The 21,136-nt window shown below is 30.7% G+C and overlaps 2 protein-coding genes across 10 annotated transcripts; one reads left to right on the top strand and one right to left on the bottom strand.

The window, feature by feature from the left end:
• Positions 1-1,030: 1,030 nt before the first annotated feature.
• On the bottom strand, positions 1,031-13,130 carry Echs1 (Enoyl-CoA hydratase, short chain 1). Its single transcript, XM_088228355.1, has 6 exons — positions 12,955-13,130; positions 7,833-8,009; positions 5,887-6,035; positions 4,365-4,569; positions 2,488-2,675; positions 1,031-1,382 (listed from the first exon to the last, which is right to left on the bottom strand). The coding sequence occupies exons 1-6, from the start codon at positions 13,061-13,063 to the stop codon at positions 1,317-1,319; spliced, it is 894 nt and encodes a 297-aa protein (XP_088084481.1). The 5' UTR covers positions 13,064-13,130; the 3' UTR covers positions 1,031-1,316.
• On the top strand, positions 11,578-21,133 carry LOC148280440 (cancer-related nucleoside-triphosphatase). Of its 9 annotated transcripts, none has more exons than XM_088228365.1 (6): positions 11,578-12,896; positions 14,107-14,155; positions 14,593-14,855; positions 16,418-16,618; positions 20,164-20,249; positions 20,975-21,133. In XM_088228365.1, exons 2-5 carry the CDS (start codon positions 14,110-14,112, stop codon positions 20,230-20,232), a joined length of 579 nt encoding a protein of 192 aa, XP_088084491.1. In that variant the 5' UTR covers positions 11,578-12,896; positions 14,107-14,109; the 3' UTR covers positions 20,233-20,249; positions 20,975-21,133. The 9 variants fall into 9 exon arrangements, with proteins under 9 accessions (XP_088084491.1, XP_088084490.1, XP_088084484.1 ...); XM_088228364.1 differs by having other exon boundaries at positions 11,578-12,900; XM_088228363.1 differs by lacking the exon at positions 11,578-12,896 and adding an exon at positions 13,475-13,713.
• The last annotated feature ends 3 nt before the right edge of the window (positions 21,134-21,136 follow it).

Here is a 21,136-nt window from a genome sequence, read left to right as displayed (position 1 = left end):
CAGATGCGCTGTGTACTGAGCTTTCTGCCAACTAGTCACACCAGGTCATCGGACCTCTCCCCCTCTACATCCTAACTCTGCCCTTGGAGGATATCACCGCTGCCCCTACCAAGGACTCGATTTTACCTTCAGATTCACCACCTAGCTACCGTCCGATTTTATATACGGTGAGGTGTGTGTAATATTTTAATTTTCATTGATTTGATACAATGAGGAAATTCAGTCTTTTTTTTCTTTTTTTATTTGTTAATAGAACATTTAACAAAGCCTATTTTTTTATATCGTATTATCACCACTATGATTTTTTTAAGATTTGTATTTCTGAAATAACTCCGCGTGTGCCGTCAGAGGTTGTTCTATGACAGTTCTTCCGATTGGTTCGTTTACGGTGACCAAACCGGATATCCTTCAAAGCTCTCATATCATTGAATGGTTCATATGAACCAGTGACGTCAATCAAAGTAGTGCATATTTGTAAAAATAAATAATTTTTTTTCGTACATTTTTAAGAAATTTTACCGGACAATTTAATACTCCAATTTTTACCGCGCGCAAGAAAACATTTTTTGTATCCAATTTCCCGTAGGGCTGAAGTTCCTCATTATTGGATATGGAATTTTTATTACTAATAAGAAAATCATCATCATAATCATTCCCACCTTTGCACCCCATGGTTCATAAGGCACTGCATTTGTAAACCTAATACAGTGTATTTTGATCATCAGTTACATGAAGGTAAGAGAGATCAGTCTCGTGCTTCTAGTGCCAGTCCAAAAACAAAGAAATATTTTAGATCAAACAACCCTTAAAACCAATATTTTACATCCACCTGCCTCAAATCGAACCCAGGACTTCAAGAATGGTAGACGAACGCGGCATCCACTTTGTGATGCGGACTTATCTTCACTCGATTTCCTTATTCAGGTTTTTACCTGAGAGTCGAAAACACTCGTCCAGGGTTCCGGTTCTATTTTGCACACAGCTGTATGTGCTTCATACACCTTAACACAATAAAACCTACAGTAAAACATTTTATTTTAAGAAACAGCATTTATTTTTATTCTATAAAATCAGCAGATTGATGTATTGTTTACTTTTCGTATGAAAAATGATCATTTTTCATACGAAAAGTAAACACGATACAAAATAATGTGACAGATAACTTCTTTTATAAAAATAAAGATCGTTAAATTCATGTGTTCATTTGAACACATAATTATTTTAAATGAGGAATTGTATTTTTTATGATGTAATATGAGCAAAGTTTATGACACTTATAATTCTTTTCACTGAAAAGATTTCACATAATGAACTTCTTATTGGCTGGTAAAGTTAGGGGGCCTTTTTTCAACAAAAGCAGTCATCCCTTCCTGGCGATCTTTCTGCAAAATAATAAAAAAAAACTTTTAGAATAATTTAACGTAACTTTATATTTCACCTATGTTATTAAAAACTCAACAATCACAAAAAATAATAATTAAAGATATGATGTTTTAGGCATATCTCTTCTTAGTTAAATGTCAATATATGTATGTGGTATTGAGGAAGTTCAATGATTTAAAAAAAAAATGTTTGTTAATAGACTATCAAATTAAGCCAAAAAAAAATATTTTTACGTATCATATTATCATCACTACGATTGATGATGATGCGTGCCGTCAATAGTTCTCTTCGGATAGGTGTCCTGATTGGTGAGTTGGCTTCCCGAAAACCAGAAATATATCACAACACTAGTGTTGATTCAGAAGTCCTTGTGATGTCATTCAAAATAGTTTTTAATTAATTTCTTCATACATTGTTGAGAAACTTTGCCATGTAATTAAATGCTCTAATTTTTACCACGTGTAGGAAAACATTTTTGACATCCAATTTCCCGTAGTTTCAACTTGTTAATAAAACATTTAATTTAGAATAAATTGTCACTAAATAACAACAAAGTTAGCTTTTTTGCTAATTTTATAGTAAAAAGAATTATGAGATAATCGTTCTGCTTTTTTTGTAATATAAATAAAAGTTAAATTAAAATGCATTTACAATTTTTTAAGTTTTGTATTTTTGGAATTACTCGGCTCGTGATGTTCCTAGTCCTCACCTGTGAGTTGTCCAGACATTTAAAAGTAGAACCCCGAAGCTGTCAAAATATATTAAACGTTGAAAAAAACAGCTTCCCGGATCCCGGAAATCTATCATAACGCTATCATTGATTAGTTGACTGACAAGAATTTGTGAAGTTGTTCAAATTACTTCACTTTTATTAATTTTTTCATACATTTTCGAGAAACATTGCTGTATAAATGCTCTACTTTTTACCGGGCATTCTTTATATCTGATTTCCTGTAGCACTGAACTTCCTCATTTACTGATTATAATTCAATTTTATGAAGAGTTGGAAAAATTATTTGATTAAACTTAAATCAGCTTTGATGAATATTTGCAATAAATTACAGAATATTATGTAAAAATAAAAAAAAGTAGTAGTAAAATTACCGTGGCGAAGGTTCCATGGAAAGATCTCTTTTCAAATAGGAGTCCCTCTTGTAGCGTGGTCTCGTATGCCCTATTAACAGCTTCTTTGCAAAGCTTCACTATCAAAGGGGAATGAGATGCAATCTTGTCCCCGAGTTTGATAGTCTCAGCGAGTAACTGATCAGCGGGAAAAACTTTGCTGACCAAACCTAAAGAAAAACGATTTTAGAAAATGAAGAAAATATTATTATTTAGTACAAAGATAAGAAAAAATATTTTTTGGACTTCACGTGACCCGAAAATGTCCACCAAAAATGCCCACCGAAAATGAAAAACCAACAAAACTTAGCACTGAACATTTTTTCTGGTACTTTGTCACTGATACTTGATAAGTTGTGGTTATTGTTGTCATAAGGTGTGACATTAATTTGACAGCAGCTTGACAGTTACTGTCAAGCTGTGACAAATGACAATATTGAAATACATTATTTTTTTACAATTTAAAATTAACAAGGGTCTATGAAATACTGTTAAGTAGATTTTTTTTTTAAAATCTATCATTTCAAATTCCTGTGAAAACGGTTCATTGCATTGAATACACCCTTATACGTCACGACTTGGTAAAATTTTGAACTTTGTTTGTGACTGTTTAAATTTAAATAGAACCTCCTGACGAATCTTGATGTCAAGGCCAAACATGTCACTTTTTTGTAGACATATTTTTTAACAATTTGATTAAAAAAACTATGCATGAAAACAGTTTTCCACAATATCCATATTGATTTTGAAAATATAATTATTTTTTCTTAATCATTTTTACATATTTATATTGGTATTTGTAGTTTGTGATATTTCCCTATTATTAAATGACACGGGTTGCTATCAATATGCTTGATTTTTAACAATCATGTAATGTCGTTAACGAGGTAAGATTTATTTACAAGATTCACTGACGTATAATAAATAGACACGTCACTCTAGGTACTAGCTACATCTAATATTGCGTTGCCCTCAATAATTTGAAAAAAGAGAATCACGATACACATGCAATTTATATGTATATTTATGTTTCATTTTTTAATTATTAATGGTATATTTTCTCATTTATATTTATGCTGCAATTTTATTATTATCGGTATCTTTTCTAATTTGTATTCATTTTAAATTTTTTGATATTATTATTATTATTTGAATTTTTTTAAGCATCATTTAATGAAATGAAAAAAATATATGTAAAAAGAAGGTCCTTCCAAAACACAGGAATTTCCTAGCTAGTCTGGACCTGAAACAAAGAACCTCTGTATATTTTAAAACTGTGAAATAAATAAATCATTTATGTAAGAAAGAGATATACGTATTTCCTAAGTTTGTAATTTATTTCTGTGTAGCTCGTTACCATAGATACGATACTAGATACTTTTTTAGGCACAAAAAGTACTTAAAAAAACAAATATCTGGTAATTTTGTATCACAAAAGGCCAGGAGATCCAATTACAGTGGTAAATTACAGCACAGAACACCCAACCTTAAAATATATATTTTTTTGTGTTTTCACCAGAGATCGAACCCGAAACAGGCATCTTGACCATTACGCTACGGAGGCTGCCTTTTTCCATATACTGAACTGTATTTATGAATGAAACGATATATTTATTTTGTTTTTAGCAGCTGCAGTGCAATTAAAGCATGTTTCTATCGCACATGATGGCATGGCATATTTCTGTGTAGCATTATGTTTGATTATGATTAAAATCCGTTTGAAAATGAAGGCACAGAAGGTAATTATGTTAGTAACGTGTCTATTTAATTACACGTCATTAATATTCAGTTAATATTTAGTCTGACTTTGAAACATGTTGCATAAAACACATTTGAACTTTTATTGTAGGAGACCATACCCATTGCTTGTGCCTCTTGTGCAGAGAAAAAGTTTCCAGTTAGGCAGATTTCCATTGCGCTAGACTTTCCGACAACCCTCGTCAACCTCTGGGTACCACCAGCTCCGGGAATGGTTCCGATGGCAATCTCTGGCTGACCAAACTTGGCTTTGTCTCCAGCATAGATGATGTCACACATCATGGCCAGTTCACACCCTCCACCGAGCTAAAAAAAGAAAAGAGTGAAAAATGGGGTAGGTATCATCGTCATACTTTTATCTGCAACCGATAGTGTATAGGACACTGTATAGATTCAACAAATGCAGCAAATCTCTATCATCAAATAGTTAGTTATTGCAGAGTATTACTAGCTTTTAAATTATTATTTTATGCCCGCCTTGCCAGGAATCGAACCCGGGATCTCAAGCATGATAGGGTAGTGAACCAACTACCATACTGCGGACTTATCTCTAGTCGATTTGAATTTTCAGTTTAATTCTATACTCTTATTATTGATTAAATTAGTTAAAAGTAAATGTTATGTTATAAAAATATTCTATAAAATAAAATTAAGCTGAAACCTTTATTGATGTAGGTAGGATTTCCAAATTACTTCAGCTACTAGGGTTTTATCTCTTTTTCATTGCAAAATAAAAAGGCTCATTATTATTAACTTGTATTTTACATTCCTATACTGACATTTAAAAAAAATTATTTACATATATTTTTTCACTTTCTTGTAATAAATTAGTGTTTTTAAGTTCATTTTTATACAAGTGAATATATTATTTACTATGTATATTGTAAAAGGCACTTGTATAGGATAAACAAAATCAACAGATGGAGATTAGAAGAAAGAGGAATTATTGTTTGAATTCAAGCAGAATACGGAATGTTAATACTATGAGTAAAGGGATCAGATAAACCAGCCAATGGCATGTCATTATATGCCTTATTCTTTTTACAAAAATGTTCAATTATATATTAATCTTGATAAGCTTCCTAGTATGTAAATTACAGAATTTGTCCATAATAGTTAGGGCATATTTTAAATACTGCTGTTATCACGGGGGTAGCCAGGGGGAGGGTTTTGGGGGTTCAAACCCCCTCCGAAAAGTTAAGATATCAACATCATTAATATTAAAATAAGGAGAGGCGAGCGGCAAAACTTATTTAATTACTAATTATTACACAAATAATGTATTTTGGATTCGCCCTCTCTACCACCCGCCACCGGTCGTCGTCGATTATCCGATCGCATTCGCTAACCTTCGTATATTTTTGTGCCGTAGTAGATTAATTCTGTAGTGCATATGTAATCAAATGAACCTTCTGTTTTTTTTAAAAATATTTTTCATATTTTTTAATATAATATAAAGGTTATTGCATGCACTTTCAGTAGTTTTATTTTCTTGAACCCCCCCCCCCGATACTAAAACCTGGCTACGCCCGTGTCTGTAATAATTCAGTAGAAACTCACTGTTATCAATAAACATTTCAGCTCTTTTATTTTACAAAAATCTACCATTAATAAAATACTTACTGCAAATCCATTTACAGCAGCAATAACAGGCTTGGTGCATTGTGCCACCCTACCCCAACTGTTCAAGAAGTTTCCTCCCACACAGTTTGCGTATGTGTTATTTTGCATTTCTTTAATATCAGCACCCGCAGCGAAAGCCTTTTCATTTCCTGCAATCATCAGATTGGTTTTCAAAAAACAAAAATAATTTTGAACCTTTTTATTGCTCTTAATTATTATACGGTAACAACTGTCATCGGGCTGGTTACGGATGCCTCTCGAGTGCCTTAATCACGCTTGCTTACTTTACTCGCCGTCCTGGAGGTCCACGGCTGACAGTTCGTCGGCAGTCGTCTAAATTATAGGACGCAGACCTGAGTTGGCAGGTCACATAAGAGTTGGCAGCAGACAGAGAGGCCTGGAGAGATTTTGTGACTACCATATGTTCCATTTAGGAAGCGGACATGGATTAATTACTTATTAAATTTGAAATTTGTTCATTTCATTGGTAAAGAATAAAGAACAGATTCCAAATTTACAAGTACCAGATACTGTATTACTGCCAATTTTCATCGCCTATTGTCTTTTCCTATGTCCAGACTAAATTAAGAATACGGTTCTGTTTGAAAAATATAACCGAAACCCTGGATGAGTTCTTTCGGTTCAAAAGCACTCTCTTAAGTGAATATCCCGTAAAAGGAAATCGGGTTAAAATTAGTCCACCTTGTGGTACAGTGGTTGACGCGTTTGGCTATCATTACTTGGGTCATGAGTTTGATTCCCGACAGGGTGACTTTTGTGTTCTGATGATTTACTCAATGCTTTAAATATTAGGGGCATTTTCTTGTTATAAATAACGGGAAACAAGTTATGGTAAAGAATATGTAGGTGGTTTTGCCCTGAAATATTAGTTTGCAAATGGTCCCTGGACTGGCACTTGAAGCATAAGACTGATCCCCTTACATGCATGTAACAGATAATCGAGATATCCTGCATTTCATGTACCAATGCAGTGTAGGTTAGGTGTGGATAAGGAAATTAATGATGATATAAAACTTTTTGAGAATTGTTTTGTTCTTTGAATTGATTTGCTAATAAAACTGAAATAAAATATTTTACAATTTTCTTGAAGCCTAAATCTCAATTCGCCGGTGATGTTATGTAACACAAAGCAGCACATTATATTGATAAAAAATATGGTGATGATAAGAGACCATTCGGTTACAATTAAAACGACAAGGTAGACATTTTCCAAGATTAGGTAAAAGCTAAAAAATTTAGTTTGGAATTAGATAAGAACTGATAAAAAGTGACACGATAATTTGCGAGCATATATTATTTTTAATTTTATAGTTTAGTATGCAACAGTACATAATGTGTATGAGTTTTTTTCCCATAAACCTACTTACAGAGCCGAATCTACCATAGGTTTGGTTGCCACAATGAACCAGACACTCGTTTACAAGAGAGTAGAGAGTAATATGCTGGTATCGTCACAATAGATCTTCACAGATCGCAGTGTCGTCAGGAGCTTGAATAGCACTGACCCCCACCTCTAAGAATGTGCTGCTATTAATTGTCGAATGTGTATATTCCCATCCCTTTTTAGTAAGTGACGGGGTGCTAGATCTGACCTGGCGCTGCCTACTTACTAATTTAATTTTATATTTAGAATGTTCTCAGTAAAATTCAGTTTAAAATACTTATCTCGAAAAATGATCATGTCTTAGAAAGGTTAAATATGATAATGCCGGCCGAAAAGGAGAAGCTATATGCTATCTTACATAAACATATTCAGGCAACGAGAGGTAACAATAGGAGTTTTAATGGTAGGTACAAATCTTTCATTATAAAATATTAATCACATTTTGTTTGACAAAAAAAGTACCTAAATATATAATTGAGAATTGATATTTCCTAATCCATTTAATAATGAGAGGTGAAATTGAACATTAATAATATCTAACCTGTGATAATGAGTGCATTGATACCAGAGTCCTTATCGAACATTTCAATGGCATCGACGACTTCTGACATTAAGCCTTTGTTCAGAGCATTTAGAGCTTTAGGCCGGTTAAGAGTAATCAAGGCGATGTTTTTCTTTTCTCCAGTAACCTCAGTCTTGATAAACTCATAGCTAGGAGCTGAAATAAACAAATAAATACTGTTAAAAAAAACATATATAAATATAAATCTTACCCTACTTTACGTATTTTGAAAAAAAAACAAGTTTTATCTCTAGGTTACAACTTTATTAAAATAATAATATTATGTAGCATATTAGAAATGGAGTTTCGGTGCAGAGCCTTATGCACCATTGATTACTATCTAAATGGTAGCGTTGGGGTGATAATAATATCATAACCAGAAATACAAATTAGTTAATGTTAATTTATATTTTTTAATAACACACTATAGGTCTTCTCAAATGCTATGTTATAATCTCAGAGTAATAATGCTATAGAGTGGTCCATACGGACAAAAGTCGTTCTAGGATTATCAATCACGAAATTACCTATAGTTTAGAGCAAAACATTGGGCCGTAGGTACTCAGATCAAGAAACACAAGCACGTAAATTACACGTATGTTGTTAAAACAAAAACCAAGCCAAAAGTTTTCATCACTTTTGTTTTATGCAATAGAGCAAAATAGCATATCTAGAGCTGTAGCGCATTATTACTCCGAGGTTATAATAATATACATATATGATCTCCATAAATTAGGGAAACACAAGGAGATTTTTTTACATTAGATTTGTTTAAAAGTAAATAGGCATAAATTAATTTGTAAGGTGTAATTTTATTTTAATTATTGTGCCACATATATTACTAAATTTATAAAATATATTATATTAGAAGTTATAAGTAGGCATATTAATTTGTTGAAAGAAGGTATGGTGCTTTCAAATGTTTAATAACCTATTTTAATGGTTAGTGTCTTATGGTGAACCGAGTAAACATACAATTTATGTATTTTGTGAGTTAGTGTGAGTGTACACTGTAAATTCATACATTCAAATACATAATACATAATACATACCTAGGTAAGCATTTAATAACAAATTATGTATTTTTAAAAAAACAATTGAATGAGTAACGGCATTCCAGAATTCTTAGCCGCACATATGAGATAGAAAAACCGGTCACAATCATTTTATGCATTTTTTGGCAATTAAACCATAAGAAATACAATATTTGATCGTAATTTGATAAAAAAAAGTACAAATTACTTTTGTAAACTTCTTCTTTTTCTATTTTTTTAAGAATTTTTCATGTAGGATTGGGAAATCAAATGATTGATGAAAAAAGAAAATGTTTGTTGTCATACTCTTTTGTCTTCTTCTACATTTTTGGGATCTTCTGCAGTTGGAGGTAAGGAAGGTGTATTTGCATTCATCAGATTTACTGCCTTTTACAAAAATGGCTTAGTTTTTTCTGCCGCCGTGGTTTCAACTTGATAAATATGGGTCTGAACTTAATAACGGTCGATTCAATAACATCTCTGTTACAATCGGCTTGTGAAAACTTTCGTGCAAATTTCAGTCTGTATTGTCAGAAATGCTAGTTGCGGGCTTTAACTGCCAAGTGCAATAACTGGCCGATCGGTAAGACTGCATGCGATATGAATTTGGCGCCATGCATCAAAATTTTGTGTATGGTTAGTTGGCGACATGGGATGCCAACTATACAAACATGTTTGTGTACATTTTTGCTGTCTCCTTTGCAAAAACATCAAATTTGTTAGCATCAACGCTGTAACCGCTTAAAATCACTTCACAGATAACTTAAAATTGTATGGTTAAATCTAAATCAATGTCAGTGATTCGTGAAGAGTATTCTGGGTTGGTAAAAACTCTTATTGATGTGTTGCCGCCATTAGTATTCCCAAATCCTGACTTGAGAATATCATCCATCGCGTAGCTCTTTAAATGCTTTAAATTGCCGTCCCGGTTTCTGTATGGGTTTTGCTGACCAGTAAAGCAGTTCAATAAAATATGTCAGACATTTTTCAATATATGCAAAAACTATCATCTTTGAAGCTAGAGGTTGTTAATTTTTTTGATTGGCACTTAGAAGACCTCAAAGTATGACTTAAAACATGTTTTTCGACATTTGGACATTTAGTCATTTCTACTAATTTTTCTTATATTGACAAAAATTCTTCATGGATTTTTTTCCCTTTAAATTCTTTAAGGATATCCAAAAATTCATTTCGAGTATTTACATAACTTAAGAAACTTTTCTTAACAGTTTTTGAAGAGTCTGCAGGAAAAACAATAAAAATAACTTGTTTTAAAAAATATATCCGTTTTTACGCATTAACTTTAGAGTCTTAAAGAACAAAATGGCGGATGTAGGCGGAAGATTTTTTCAAAGAATATAACTGTTAATAGTCTGAATTTTATTTCTGTAAATAAGATATAGCTGGACAATATTAGACATGTAAACAAAAACACCAATCTCTGAAAATTTTATTAATAAATTTAATATCCAAATAGGACTTCATAAACGTAGATCGTAAGTATACTAAATAAGCAGAAAATTATAAAAAATATGTCCTAAAATCAGTACATACATCTTCCATGCCCAAAAGGTTTTTTTTAAAATCAATCACACTAGTACAAAATAGCAAGAGAAACTTATCCGAAAATTGAAAGCGCGAAAAATTTTGGAATGTCGATCATATTGTTGATGAACTCGAGGACAATAATGATGATTCATTGGCTTTTGATGTTTCAAGTGGGTCATTTGAGGAAGATTAGTTTTTTTTTTAATGGCAATGATGATATTTTAGGCGGCCTCCGTGAAGTTGTGGTCAAGACGCTTGACTCACACACGGAAGGTTCCGGGTTCGATGCCCGATGAGAACACAAAAATTTAATGTGATTTTTCTCAAGCCTGGGTGTTCTGTGATGTAATTCACCACTGTAATTGGGCCTCCTGGCCTGTTGTGGTGCAAAAAATAAAAAAAATAAAATATTTTCAATTATAGATATTAATCCATAATTGAAATTGGGATTGTCCATAACCGATTTGATAAATCTGATGCCACATAAAATGCAACATTTATATAACCATACTTTTTATCATCATCTTTAAATGTATAAATTGCTATCATTTTTTTATAGTGTGTAGGTTATTAAAATTAAAATAGAAATAAAATTAATGAATAAATTTAATTTAATTGATTAATCGGGATTAAATGTGTTAAGTTAATAAGTGGGAGAGGAGGCGGGACATGCGCGGACGCGGGTCGTTCTTACGCTGGATCTAGAATAGGTTGAAGAACAATAGGTTTAACGAGGTTTTTGACGAACTTTCTTATTATCTGCTGTGACCGTTTTTTTAGACTAAATACTCATAAGTCAGGGTCAGAAGTCAGATTGTTTTTATCATTATTATAAGATTATGTTATATTTTGTAATGATTTATTAAACTATAAAGTTTATGTAACTATATGTATTTAAGTCTCAGAGAAATAATTATCTAGAGAAGCTTTTAAGCTCTATTGCATAGAGCAAAAGCATTCCAAATTTTTGGTTTGGTTTTAGTTTGGTTTTTAGTTTAACAACAAACGTGTAATGGACGGTTTCGGTTAGCGCTTGTCAATTTTAACCCAAGTACCTACATGCCGTTGTATTGCTGTAATCTGCAGCTAACTTCGCGGTCAATAATATTTTTTTTTAATTTAAAAAAAAATAAATTAATCAGATTACAAATAAAAATACAATACTACTACTAAATACAATTTTTTACATGAATTAAAAACATATATTTACATTAATGTTTCCCATTACGTAAAAGAAATAAACAATTCTTGTGTACATAATGGGGAGTGACATCTTACAAAAGTTTATTTTATTAAAATTATTAATATTTTTAGGATAACATATATAAATTACAAAAAAATATATAAACGGTGTTTTCATCAGTGTTACATAAAGAAGAATTATAAATGTAACTTTTCACTTCTTTCTTAAATATATTGTATTCCTGACTACTAATTATTATCTTTGTTCATTTCATTAAAGAAAAATATTCCTCTGTGAGTATAATGATGTTGTGCTGTAGTTGTTTTTAATTTGGGAATTAAGATATTACTACCTGTTCTAGGTCGCGTACTTACGTTTTGTGACCTAGAAATACTACTATTTATTTTGTCTTTATGGATTTGAAGCAACCGATTCTTCAATGTTATATCTAAAACCTTAATTTTTTTAAATAATTGAACAGTGGGGAGAGTAGACGGTTTTTTCAAAATAACTTTTGTAATTAATTTTTGTATTTTTTCAACTGGTAAAATATTTGTTTTAAAAGCACCACCCTATCCGATTTTTCCGTACTGTAATATGGATTGGGCTAATGCAAAGAAAATTGATTTTAATTTTTCGATGGTTAATATATTCCTTAATCTAACAAATACATATATAAGTTTTCTCATTCATTTACAATATTATTTATTTACTCCTTCCATTTTGTATTTTTATCAATTATGATGCCTAAATATTTTATCATAGAATCTTTTTCTCCGCATGGGCGACTCTATTAGGTTATTACTATAAGATTTAACTGTAAGTATCTCTGTTCTGTTAAATAGGCACTATCGAGTTTTTTAAGATAAGGCTTATTTCAATTCATGTTCAAATTTTATTAGTTTAGTTATTATGTGTTAATTATTATGAATATCTTTCATTATATGTTATTATTGTATATTCTCATTATTTTTATGTTTGTGCACATTTTATTAATTGTCCTTTCTGTTTTTGTTGTTTATACGCTTATTTCATATAATTTGTAAATGCAAGTAACTTAATTGTCTTTGACCGAAGTTATCAAAATTTGGGAAAATGCCCTAAAATGTCAGAATAGAAACGATGTTTGTTTTAAGAAAAACTGTGCTTACCAAGTAGTATTTCAAGTCAATAATAATTCTTCTCACAAGCCAATCCAGCAATACATTTAAGCATACCATCACAACACACGCATCATTATACCTACACCGCGCCGGTTGCAAATTGTGATATCAGTAGGTAGGTATGTACGCCTTTTTAAAATAAAATTATTATTGTTGAAGATAATTTAGTTTACCTGTGCTATAATATTTACTCCGATTAAATGTTGCTGTTGGAATACATCTGATTGTAGAACCCGCAAGGGATTTTCCAACGAGAATTCGAATAATGGATGTGCTAGACATGTTAATAAAATTTAGATGACCAAAACCGACCGGTTACGCCGCGACACAAACACTTTTTTTATACTGTAACTTAAAATGTCATATCATACACCCGATAATTTTATTCAACAAACAAGAACTTTAGACTTGTAGAATTGTAGACGTGGACGAGTGTTTATACTGAGAGATTACACCCATACGTCCCATACTATAATGAATACACTCACACCTCACACTGAACCACTACTTATTGCCTCTTAACTAACACTTAACACACACACTTAAAACTGATACGATTGGATACAATCATACAATACACAATTGCAAGTTAAAATGGTTATGGATACGTAAACATGCACACATGCGTACTCTAATCAAAAACTAACATGTGAATGTATTGTGAACATACAAAAATGTAAATAATAAAAATAGAATAATACTCTGCCAGATAATAACCTTCTGCAACCTAACCTATAAAAATCTACGAAAATTGAAATCTTGCCACTTTTGTTCAATAATAAATTTCTTAACTTATGTTATTTATATTTTCGGACAAATTTCTAGTTAGAATATTACTTTTTTGGTATTTTGAATTTTGACATTTTAAGTACTTGTGGTGCGTTCCAAAAATAATTATCACTTCGAAGTGAGCGCGTGAGCCGTAAACGTTCGTGAGCCTAATGTTTATTTTAAATAAAAACGTGCGGATTGTGTTGTATAAGCTGACAATAGTTATAAAGGAATATATAAATAAATATCAAATAAAAATAAAATAAGATAATTATCATTATTTGATAATAAAATGAAACTTTGAATGAGATAAGTTTTTCCTCCCTTCGAATCACCATTTTACATGTTGCACTTGTTATTTTAAATACAACCTACCAAATAAAGCATTATATTAATTATTTAAACAAACATATTAGTGGATCTAATAAATGATTTAAAAAATCACTCAGTAAACACATTCAACATGTACCATGTACATTGTTTGAAAAAATGCAACACGACCATCAAAAGTGAAATAAATAAATGACTACAATATTAATACATTTTTATTACAGGTGATGACCAATGCAATGAAAAATAAATTGATATTAACAGGTCCTCCTGGTAAGACTTGGTATCAGTTAAAAACATTACTAAATAAATTAACCAGGGGTGGTATTCCAAACGCTCTCGCGGCCCTAGCAAAACCTTATCTATTGACATACAAAATACACGAGATAAAGTGTTTTCTACGGCCGCGAGAGTGGTTCAAAATTGCACCCCAGGGTTAGTATTCCGAACACAATTATAGCGTGTTATAGCACGTTTTTACATACTTAATAAGCGTTATAGCGCGCTGTAAATGCGTTTGGAATACCAGCCCAGGGGTGCTGTTTTGAACCACTCTCGAGGCACGAACAGTTTTTCTCGTGTATTTTGTATGTAAATAGATAAGGTTTTTTAAGAAAATACGGCCACGAGAGCATTTGAAATACCAGCCCAGGTCTATTTAAGTAAATATTATTTTTTTAAATGTATTTTTCTTTTTATTTTTATTGCAGGTATTGGAAAAACAACTGTTGTAAAAAAAGTCTGTTCATTACTCAGTGATGCGAAAATACCCACATTAGGTTTTTATACAGAAGAAGTTAGAAGAAATGGGTGTAGGATTGGATTTGATATTGTTAGCTTAGATGGAATAAAGGCAAGGCTTGCTAGAAGTGATGATTCTGGAGAACATATTACGGAGACACAATATAAAGTTGGAAAGTACTGCATACTTTTGAAAGAATTTGAATCAGTTGTCCTTCCTATATTAGAAAAGGTGCTCGCAGTTCCATTTTAAGTTTATAATAATTACAAAGTTTAATATACCAAATCTTGTGGTGGTGAGTATGTAAGAAAATGTGCAGAAAGAGTAGGAAGGGTAGAGTTGCAGGGCTGTCGACCAAAAAAACTCTCATCGTAGCAACAAAGCTAAGAGTTTTGAACGAGTAGAACATTACCATCAAAGTCTTTTTCTCTATCACATAATGTAAATACTTACGCTAACATTGTTTTAAATGATTTGATTGGCATAAGATGGGTATAAGTTAACTTGACTTTCACATATAAAAAAAAAAGGTTTTGAAATGACGATTGTAATCTGGTTAGACCACTCTTGTTCTTTTTTGTGCAATCTTCTCATGGAAGTTGACTAACCATTCTTTGATGAAGTCTATTGAATTCAAAAGTACTATTGATGTTACACACACATATCTCAAACACCTACTCAAAATAATTGTAATCCAGAATAGGGAGATACCAACTTTATATATATATTTTTTAAGTAGGTACTTACCTTTCATGTTATCTGAGTTTAAAGTAATTGCATCTGAGTTACCAATGGACCCCATTTTATAAAAATTAGTTCTCTTTCAACGACTTTGTAAGACTGCATTTTCCTCTAATTATTTTTGTAGTTTTTTTGTTTCAATAGAATAATTTCAATGTAATGACAAAGGTTGTCAAACTATGTACTTATAAGAAATTTCATGTGTTGAATAGTTTTGATCGAAATGTTTTTGTTATACAGTAGAACCTTGATTATCTGGACTTATTGGGGATGAGGATAGGTCCAGATAACTGAAAATCTGGATAATCTAAAAAATTATATAATCAAGAGGAGAAAGAAAAATATACGTATCTATTATATCATTGTGAATGTTTTTATTGAAATATGTACACACGTATGTAGATATGAAACATTAATTTAAAATTATTGACAGTTAAAAAAAATAATTGTTGATTTTTCCTTAAAATAAGCTTTCCTTTTAGAAGCTGCCACATATATTTTTGAGACATATAAGTTGTATTGAGTTACATTCTTCCTGTCTCTCATACCGCCACACCTAAACACTAAAAAGTGAAAGCGGAAAAGCTGTTCCACGTGTATTTCTAGTTCTCTGATACCGTGTAAACCTTCGATCTTTCGAGCCAATCCGAATTTGCCTTGAAATTTGAATCTCCATTCAAACTTGTTTTATATTACTTTTTTATATAATATTGAACCAGATATTGGCTGACTAGATGATAACTTTTGTGTGAACCACATGAAGAGGCACTCGTTGATGTCATATAAGTAGATACTTGGCCGGTTGGGAATATTGAGACAACTTATTTCAATAGATGGCGCTGTGTAAATTAGTTAAATTTGTAACAAAAAAAATTCCAATATAGATAGTCGAGGTTCTGTTGTAATAGTTTTTATACTAAATAAAAACAAATCAAACAATTGATAAAACAGTATTTGGTGGTACTAAAGTTTGGGCTTAAGGCCGATTAAATGTATTTATCATTTAGTATGTTTTTTTAAAAATAATAAATTTCTTGTGAAATTATTTACAGATAAATACTTCTCCTGGTAGTATAATAGTCATTGATGAAATTGGAAAAATGGAGCTGTTTAGCAACTTATTTATTAGCAATATTAAAAAGATCATGCAACAAAATGATGCTATTCTACTGTCAACTATTCCAGTGGCCAAAGGAAGACCGATTCAGTTAGTAGAATCAATAAGGAATAATAAAACTTCTGATTTATTTACTGTAAGTAGGTACTTAACTAATTGACATTTTCAATGACATAGTTTTAAATAAAAAGAGTGTAATATATTATGATTATATATAATTGTCAATGTTTATTAATTATTCAATAATAATTTGCTGCAGATAAAAATAAGATTGATTTTGAGAATATATATCTTTTAAATTATCATTATTGAATAGCGCCATTTTCATAATATAATACCTCGAGGGGACTTTGCAAAGTGTTTCTATGAATATTGATTAAAATAAAACAATTTATTTCGTCAACACATGCTAAGGATTTATTCAAATGATTTAGAAAACAAGTGGGTTTTAAGTTTATTTCCGAAACTCCACTCTCACAGTTCCACAGCTCTGCTGGAAGAGTATTCTATGCCCTATGGGCTGCTTCTGCTAATACGCGTTTTCTGTATTTAGTGCGCTGGTTGCATACAGGTATGATAGCTTTTCCTACTGCCGTAGATGTAGCTAATATAAGAGTAAGATATCTGTCAGCTATGAACACCGAAATAGTCGATTTCATTATAACTTATTGGCAAAAAAGTAGGCAAGTTATTTCCGGTCTATTCTCATGTCTCCGGTCAATAATCATAATTTTGGTCTTTTCTCTTTCATTTTGAGACCAAAATTATTGCTCATATTTTCTAGAAAAGAGAGAAGTTCGCTTATGTCATCTTCATTATTGGCAAAAAGAGTAGTGTCATCGGCATATCTCAAATTCAACATTCCAATTCCATTAATAGAGATGCCCGCCCTTGTCCTAGTTTTCCAAAACTATTCTCTATTCAAATCAATAATAAGTTTTCACAAATTGTATAAAGTTAGTAAAGAAATATAAAACATAACATATACACATGTTCTTATAAAATTTTAAAAATAAAAGAAAAACAGAAATATTCTTGAAATATTTTTCGGTGTTCTTGTGCTGCGTATTAAAACTTCTTCTTGCCGACGTTTCGGACAGTGTTACAGAAATATACTTGTAGTAAATAAGGCGGGATTGAGACGAGGATGCTTGAAGAGAGGATAAGTAGGGGGAAGGGAGAGTTAAAAATATACATATTTATTATTACAGTACTTATCTTTTCTCTCCCCGATGGAGGTTAGAAATCATCACAACAATTCTTACTTTGTTGGCAGCTGCCCTGAACAAGGACAGTGCTGCAATGGAACCAGTCACACAAGCTCTTTACCCTTTAATCTTTCCCTGTAGAATGGCTTGTAAAAAAATCTTTTTTGCCTTATATCACATGCCCAAAGTACTTTTCATTATGGTCTTCAGTACCTCTTTTACAGTACAGTACATCTTTTTTCATCTTTAGGAGAACGTCATCGTTTCGTACTCTGTCCACCCAGATTTTTAATATTTGATTTGAAACAAGTAGAAAATTTCAGCTTAACAACTTTTACGCATTTTAGGATTTTCTTATCTCATTAATAAGTCTAAAAAATTAAAAAGGATTTTCCGATCAGGATTTTTTTGCTTTGATTTAAAATTACAACAGCCAACATTTTTGTGATGTTCACATTATTTTAATTTTTATAACAGGCAAGTGCATTGTATTACATTTATTTATCTAAACACACACATACTATTGAATATTACTTTTTATTTATCAGTCAAGTATTTAATTTATTTTTAACAGAAAAAAAGAAATAACCCCATATTATCAAAATACACAATCATTATTAATATAATTATGTTATTACAATTTAATATTATGTTTACTTTATTAAAACAATGTTGATAATCCGCAAGATATACAAAATACAATATTAATGGCCATTTAGTTGTTCTCCTTTTTCAATGTTAGGGTATATAGTTTAAAACTAGTAGTCAGCGCGATTGCCTACCATGCAAGAGGTCTCGGGTTCGATTCCCGTCATGGTTGACATAAAATATTTATTTAAAAAGGTGTTTTTACACTAGAATATTTCATAGTCCCTAGACTGGCACCTGAAGCGCAAGACTGATCATCTTATTATGTAACAATTTTTAAAAATCAAAATAAGCTGCGATTGGTGTAACAATGCAGTGCCCTATGCGCCATTAGGTATGGCAAGGGAGTGATGATTTTATTTATCTATTTAATTTATACTAAACAAGTTCCATTAAGTTAGTTATTTAGTGTTCGTCTTGTTTAAAGCTACCTTTCACGGTACAACTCAAAACTGTCTAAAATTTACTCAACAAAATGGCATCAACTAATATCAAATTTAAAAGTAAAATGTTTTCTTTTTTCATTACCTTTTAATAAAATTTTAAGTAATTACTTTGGTTAAACCTAACTCATGATTTTAATAAATTTAACATAAAAAATAGTGATAATTTTACAAAAAACCACTTTGGCTTACAAAGGAACGTTGTGATTTGATACTGAATTAATTGTGACTTGTGAGATAGTATATATATAATATAAACAATTTGAAGCATTTATCGTATTAACTGCTTTCAGTACAGTTTAGAAAAAGTAACTTTGTATCTATTCTCAGACTTTTACGAGACAGAGTGCTATATGATTTTTCAATGACTGATTTCTAGGCCAAACAACATACACATATTTATGTTTATAAATTAAGGATTTATATCAATAATAAATTGTTAATTATTCAGCTTAACCAAGTTGTAGTTTCAACCCATGCTGTGCAAGCAGGTTCCCCGAATTATTTAGTATTAATTATAAATATTTGGAAACCCTTTGATTCAGCAACACTATAGACCAAAAATAAATATGTACATTTTTTGTTGAGGAATTTTATCAGTGAAAATATAAATTTACATAAATGCAAATGAAGTGTTTCAACAGTAGATAAATATATTTCACTGTATTTTTCCTAAAAATAATTACTTTACATCATATGAGCTTCTGTATTTTTTGTATTTTGTTTTAAATAAACGAATTATCTAGCAAAATACAAAAGAAAACACATTTAAACACAAAGATCACAGACAAACAAAGAATTTATAATTATATGTAACAGAATAGAGTTCTAAAAACCAGTATCTCATAAAATAGAAAAAAATTATTTTGAAAATAACTTAACCACAAGTAATAATATTAATTTGAACGTATAGAATGAGTTCCTCAATGTCAAAAATAGAATAAAAAAAACAACATAGGACATTATTCTGGAACAATTAAAAGTACTAATTTAAACACCAAATTGAAATATATTTTTGACAGTAAATATTTATTAGTCTCAAATGTCGAAAGCCTTTTTAATGCATTTAAGATTTGACATAAGTACCTGCGTCGAATTTATATCTTTACATTGGATTTACACTTGGAGAGTATAATACTGACATGATGGTAAATTAAATCAACGGATGACAGGTTATCCGCCTTCCTCGAGATATCAATCTATATTAAATAAAAAAATTATTACAATGTCTTTAGAGTGACAGTATAACATTAAATTAAATGGAATGCGTACATTTATTACGAAACATATTAATTTTTAATTGACGACTTTCACATTAAAATTAATAAAGCACTAGTTGTATAATCAATTAAGAACTTGCTATAAAGTTAATTTGTTTTCAGGTGGGTCCTTCAAACAGAGAAATGATGCCGATTTTACTACTGGAAACTATAAAGAAGTTACTGGAGTAACATAACACATCTAATGAGTAATTTATTTTTAAATTCTTCATTGGAAGCAATAATTTATTGTGCTTTTTTCATCTGACTTATAGTTTTAGCATAAATGTTTCAAATCTGTAATTTGTGCAAAAATGTTCTATTTTTTTTCAAAAAGAACATACGACTTCCTCCTTTCCTCTTTTGCCTCCTCCTTTCTACATAGTAAAGTGTAGATTTTACTTTAATTCATTTTAATTTCATAACTTTTAAAGAAAATAACCATACATGTTTTTATGTTCATGGTATTACTTTATATTCTATAATATTGAACAGTTTGGGTAGGTAACAAGAAGTCACTTTTAAGATTATCTACTTAAGGCTCTATATCTCAAGCTTTTTTTATTTCATAGACAGAAATGTTATTTCGGTTGATTTGTAATGTTATTTTTTTTAAGTTAAATATATCGGTAGTCAGATGGCAGAAGGGACCATCTGTATTTTTTTCTGTGTTTCAGTTTTCAAAAGTTTAAATTAATATTTCAGTAAATACATTTGGAAAAAATATTTTAAAAAAACAGCATTAGTTAGAGTGGTATTTTATCATTGAAAAGTAAATCGAAAATGTTTTAGTTTGTGGATTAAAGTCATGAAATTAATTTTTATTTTAGCTATCCTGAACATTTTCGAAAATTACAGATGGTGTCTTCTGCCATCTGACTACCGATATGTATCTGTATGCTGGCCAATTAATTAATACAGCTGAAAATTTTAGCATACTTCAGGGGCATGTATACCAACATAGTAAAAAAAAATTGACAATCGGACTCTCCAAACCCATGAAATTTAAAAATTCCCCTTATTTTCTAAATACACCTCGTATGTATTTTTATTATTAGAATTAAAATAAAGTTCCACAAGTCAGTAGAAAAAATGA

Source organism: Micrasema longulum, unplaced genomic scaffold, assembly GCF_059751315.1.
Source record: "Micrasema longulum isolate JH-2025_06_02 unplaced genomic scaffold, ASM5975131v1 h1tg000579l, whole genome shotgun sequence".
Taxonomy (NCBI): domain Eukaryota; kingdom Metazoa; phylum Arthropoda; class Insecta; order Trichoptera; family Brachycentridae; genus Micrasema; species Micrasema longulum.
This window is presented reverse-complemented; position numbering and strand designations above follow the sequence as displayed.

What these genes read in the sequence shown, in the direction of transcription:
- Echs1 (XM_088228355.1), bottom strand. Translation starts at nt 13,063, where the DNA reads ATGTCTAGCACATCCATTATTCGAATTCTCGTTGGAAAATCCCTTGCG. An exon ending in GAGTAAATATTATAGCACAG is followed by an intron (nt 8,010 to 12,954) that starts GTAAACTAAATT and finishes TGTTTATTTCAG; the next exon opens with CTCCTAGCTATGAGTTTATC. An exon ending in CTGCTGTAAATGGATTTGCA is followed by an intron (nt 4,570 to 5,886) that starts GTAAGTATTTTA and finishes TTCTTTTTTTAG; the next exon opens with CTCGGTGGAGGGTGTGAACT.
- LOC148280440 (XM_088228365.1), top strand. Translation starts at nt 14,110, where the DNA reads ATGACCAATGCAATGAAAAATAAATTGATATTAACAGGTCCTCCTG. An exon ending in GATATTAACAGGTCCTCCTG is followed by an intron (nt 14,156 to 14,592) that starts GTAAGACTTGGT and finishes TTTTTATTGCAG; the next exon opens with GTATTGGAAAAACAACTGTT. An exon ending in TCCTTCCTATATTAGAAAAG is followed by an intron (nt 14,856 to 16,417) that starts GTGCTCGCAGTT and finishes AATTATTTACAG; the next exon opens with ATAAATACTTCTCCTGGTAG.